The sequence below is a fragment of the Teleopsis dalmanni genome, unplaced genomic scaffold (assembly GCF_002237135.1).
Source record: "Teleopsis dalmanni isolate 2A unplaced genomic scaffold, ASM223713v2 unscaffolded_contig_0827, whole genome shotgun sequence".
NCBI lineage: Eukaryota > Metazoa > Arthropoda > Insecta > Diptera > Diopsidae > Teleopsis > Teleopsis dalmanni.
In genome coordinates, this window is record NW_024032209.1 from 565 (window position 1) to 5,355 (window position 4,791).

A 4,791-nucleotide genomic window follows, 5' to 3' on the forward strand; every position below is an offset into this window, starting at 1 on the left:
AAATATTCATTTTAAGCCCCTCGGTACTTATTATCCAGTTGAATTTTATTTTATTTAAATAAAAAAATAGAACCAACTTTTAACGTTCTAGTATTCATGATTATACCATTGGCAATAAAAGTAACTGTGCACACAAATTCTATCATGGCTCTAGCCCAATGAGGTGGCAGGGTTTCTATACTTTTATACGATTTAGATTTTATCTAAGCATCTCCTGTCTCCATTCGACACAACATTCCGGCTCATTCTCTAACATTCACACCAAAGAAATATTCAAGACGGAATATGCTCTCTGTTTGTCGGGCCACTGCAACTGGTATGATTGGACAGGCTGCCATGATAAGAACCATTAGTTAGACAGTTAATAATTAAAGGTAAACTGTTTCATTTTTCTTTGATATGAAAGACTTTGGGTCTCTCCAACGAATAAAGGTGCAGTTTCTATTTTCCTATGCTGTACATGGATGCTTGTTGCACAAACTTGCTTTTCTGAGGTCTCTAAATTATCATAATTAAAACCACACAAAATTTTAAAAGCAAAATTCATAATTTTATTTTGATTTAAAGCAATCGATAAGATAATTTTTTCTTTTCAATGTCTTTTGCAGTATAAACTTCAAGTTTGTTGAGTAATTATGCACTAAAATAAAATAAAATAATAAATATACGTTCAGTATTTTTCACAGTACCAACACAAATGCACTAAAAGTGATTGTTTCCTAAGAATTATTTTTTATTAACTATTGCCTTAACACGTTCATCCACTTTAGCCACTTCTTTATTAATCGTTTCAAGATTTTGCGCAAACGTTTCCTGCACCGAATGTAGTAGTTCCTTGTTATTGACTAAACTGGTGGTGATGTTCGTCTGCTTTTGTTCGATTTCGGCTATAATTTTTGCGAAATTCATTGCTGAAAAAACAAAAGGCTTTAATAAGGTCGTTAATTTATTTATTTTTGAAAAACAAATACCATATTTGTGCAGAGCTTCTAACGCTTGCATTCGCTCAATTATGTCTGGCAGTATCTCAGCGACGGGTTCCGTGCGTTTAGCAATCTCATACAATTCACAGACTTTCTGATCACGCTTTGCATCTTCTGTAGAGCCACTTGATTTTTCAGCAATGGCATCCATCTTACTAGTTAAGGTTCCCAATCGAGTTTCAATAGCATCGAGTTGTGCTGGCTGCAAGAGTGCAGCTTTAGTGCTTAACTGACGTACAGCTTCTAAAACATTTGTGGTATTTGTTGTTGTTGAAAGTCTACTTAGTTTTTCTGGTTGTGCACCAACCGCCTGCTCCAGTTGATGCAAACGATGTTCTAGTTTAGCTATGCGAGCTGAAGCTGCCAAGTCGCTACCAGGTGGTGGTATAGCAGTAAGTACACCCGACTTTTTATACTCTTCTACTTGCCCTGCAAAGTTAAAAGTATATACTAATATATAAATATAACAAAAAAACTATAAATACATACCTATAAGTGACTTTACTTCTTTATCAGCAGCCGTCGGTACTTGTTCTTTACCTAATACTTGTTCCAAACGCAGTGAATCCAATACTCTTTTAGCTGTTGATATTATAGTGGCTACTGCATCATAAGATTCTTTTTCCTCCTGAGCTATTTTTCGGTCTACTTGCAAGGCAGCAATTTCATCCATTAATTCATTCATTTCACACTGCAATCGCCTGCATTTCTGTACTGGTGTTTCTTTTTCACCAGTACCAACTAATTCAAACTCTCCAGAACGCGCATCATAACCCCTGCATTGACGACGCCCAATACGATCGGAAAAGTCTACGCTACCCTCAAGTGCCGCGCCACGAAAACGATTAAAGGCATCGCTTGGGGATATATGCAGACGTTCGATTGATTCGTTTTCAGGCTCCTCCTCATAATAGTCAGATGTAGATGCATCCGGATTGTCGGGAGTTTCATATACGTCCGGTTGGTCATAAGCCTATACATAGTTTATATAAACAAATAACAGACAATTATAAAAATTGCTAACCTGAGTTATGGGTAATTAAATAAAGAAAAATGAAAGTAAGCCTTAAATAACGAAAAAGGCCATAAGTGACTCAGTGGATAAAAAGTTTTTAATTTTAGGCGTAGCTTTGTTTTATTTTGCAACTTACAATTCCGGGCAAATTTTCGAATTTGGGATCTGCCATTATGGTCGGCACTGCTGCTGTTTATAATTAAAAAATCTTTAATATTAAAGTTTATTTTATAAATAGCAAAATCGCTGGTTTTTTAATACAATTTTTGCAAATATGCAATGAAATCAATTTTTGTGTCAATCGCACTGACAAACACAACAACTGTCAAAGTGATGTCATCAAATACGGTACAGCGCCCACTAGTGACAAATAGCAACGCAAGTAAATGTTGAAGTATAGTATAGCATAAAGATTTAATGTAAATTGCAGTTGTCTAAATTAATTTTTAAAAAATTATGTTAACGAAAATATGTGTATACCGATATCAAAGGAATATGTTTTATATATTATAGGAAATATAATAAAATGAAATATTAGTTTTTATAATAACATACATTTTTTTTATTCATATTTATTTAATTCGTTCCTAACATTGTAATAAATTTTGGATGTATTCAGTTTCCACAGAAATGAATTTCTTTAATTCAAAATATATATTTTCCGATATTTTAGTGAAAGTGGATTTTTGATTTAGTTATTATTTATTAAGAGTTTTTTTTCATTTTATATTAATTGAATATTTGGCTGACCATACAGCTGTTTCGAGTATTGCCAAATACCCATCATCAGTGGTCCTGGAAATAATTTTTGTATTTAATTATTCGTAAATAATTTTTTTCTTTTCGTGAGACTGCAAGTACCGGGAATCGATTCGATTCAATCGAAGTAATTATTTATTGTTTTGATTGATTCGATATCACAACAAATTTGTTCATAATAATTCTCTTAATTGATATAAAAAGGAGTTATTATTAATTTGATGGAATTACTTAAACAAACCCGATGAATGTAAGGACGATTTTAATGGTTTGAGTGATTAAAAGTTTGCGTGTATGGTCAAATCAAATTTGGTTAATGTAGTTTTCTTGACATTCATTGCTATATAGAGAATTCAGAAGCATCATGTATTTTAGCTTTTACTGATATTTCTCACTCGAGATCTGATTTTGTTTCTACAGTATTGAGAGAAGTCTGTCTTATACTTGTTTATTATGTTAGGGCTAGTTGAGTCAGTGCACTAGAGCACTTTTACTCTCTATTAACTGTGAGGTTCCTATATAACCTCTCTCTGCGCCTTAACTAGATTATTGTTTATCACTTCATCAGACGAAACAATAACTGCGTACCTCCCCGAGGAGCCTGTAACCATTCTAAAATTCGATAACGCGGTGTTGCTAAGCCTATCGGTTTTCGTAAATAGTTTCAGGGCTCTATCCTTTATGTATTTTTTAATTGGATCAATCTTGAGGTTCCTGAGAATGTCAATCGTCCTAATGTACCGTGGCACCTTGAAAAGTCTTCACAAAATCTAGCTTTGTGCAATTTCCAACTGACGAATAGTAGTGTTTGAGGCCTTGCTGAATATCTTTCAAAAATATAAAATTTCCTTCATAACAGAAAATATAACTCGGATTGATTGAAAAGAGATGCAGAGTGCTCATATCTAATTTGAGCTGTATGAAGTTCCCATCATTTTAATATTCGACTTTTCTTGTACTTATATATTTGAATTGAAAACACCGCTTTTATAAAATATACTTATGTTCGAAGACCAAGTGGTGCTGGGTTATGTGCTGTTAGGGGCATTTGTATAAGAAGCACATTCAGTATTCAAAAAGCTCGAGGATTGCCAAACATTTGAGTGTTTGATCCGAATGTTCGTATTTGAGTATACATATCCGGACTCTTTGAGAGTATCGTAGCACTAAATCGGAGTCTACATTGGCTATTATGTTTGATTGTTTTCTTCATATGCCAAAATATTGCCAAAGTGCAATCAGTGTAGACGCAGGGTAATTAGCAAACGTCAGGTTTTCCTTGATGTCATAGGGTCTTTAACAAATTATTTTTACCAAAAAATAATTTATGAAATCCGTTAGGTAACTTTTCATCGCTTTTACGGTTGCTTCAAAGTGTGAAGTATCAATAGTTAATTTGTTAGGGGGTCATCGAGTTTGCAAAATTGCTAACTCAAAGGAAATGAGTTAATATGGTTGCTTCATAGCTCATAACTAAACTGCAAAATATTTTAAAAATTTTCGCAAAATATAAATAAATGTCTTTGCACTTCATTGAAGGTTTAATAACAGGTGAAAACGATTTACGACTAAAAAGCAATTAAATTGATTGAGTAAAATTAGTTAAGTTCGTTGGAAAAATTTCAAATACATTCTTTTTTTGCTACTCGTATGACTTGTACTTGCATTACTCAAGTAAGTAAAATATTATGCTACCTATATCTTCTCCTCTCCAGTGTACTTTAAGTTTACGACATATTTTAAATACCGTAACGTCTGGGTTTGATTTAAAATAATAAATGTAGAAGACTACGTATTGTTATGGAAGCAAAGAAGGGTTGGAAATTTCATAAAATATGAGACGAAAGATTGGGATATAGGACTGAAATATGACGATTGAAAAGAAATTTGGCTCTGTTCAGTCTATTGTCGATATCTTCTTTCAACTCACTTCTCCAAGTTAGTAGTAATCACTAACATAATTGTGATGTTTTGCTCGTCAAAGGTGATGTGAAGAGTAGATGTTCGTACAATGTTTGTTCTAACTACCATTGC

At 33.2% G+C, this 4,791-nt stretch overlaps 1 protein-coding gene across 1 annotated transcript; it reads right to left on the reverse strand.

Annotated features, from left to right (window-relative positions):
• Positions 1 to 534: 534 nt before the first annotated feature.
• Positions 535 to 2,442, reverse strand: LOC119663735 (dynactin subunit 2-like). The gene is made up of 4 exons (XM_038073339.1): positions 2,135 to 2,442; positions 1,473 to 1,956; positions 972 to 1,412; positions 535 to 911 (listed from the first exon to the last, which is right to left on the reverse strand). The coding sequence occupies exons 1-4, from the start codon at positions 2,168 to 2,170 to the stop codon at positions 727 to 729; spliced, it is 1,146 nt and encodes a 381-aa protein (XP_037929267.1). The 5' UTR covers positions 2,171 to 2,442; the 3' UTR covers positions 535 to 726.
• Between the last annotated feature and the right edge of the window lie 2,349 nt (positions 2,443 to 4,791).

What these genes read in the sequence shown, in the direction of transcription:
- LOC119663735 (XM_038073339.1), bottom strand. Translation starts at nt 2,170, where the DNA reads ATGGCAGATCCCAAATTCGAAAATTTGCCCGGAATT. An exon ending in TCGAAAATTTGCCCGGAATT is followed by an intron (nt 1,957 to 2,134) that starts GTAAGTTGCAAA and finishes AACTATGTATAG; the next exon opens with GCTTATGACCAACCGGACGT. An exon ending in AGAAGTAAAGTCACTTATAG is followed by an intron (nt 1,413 to 1,472) that starts GTATGTATTTAT and finishes TTAACTTTGCAG; the next exon opens with GGCAAGTAGAAGAGTATAAA.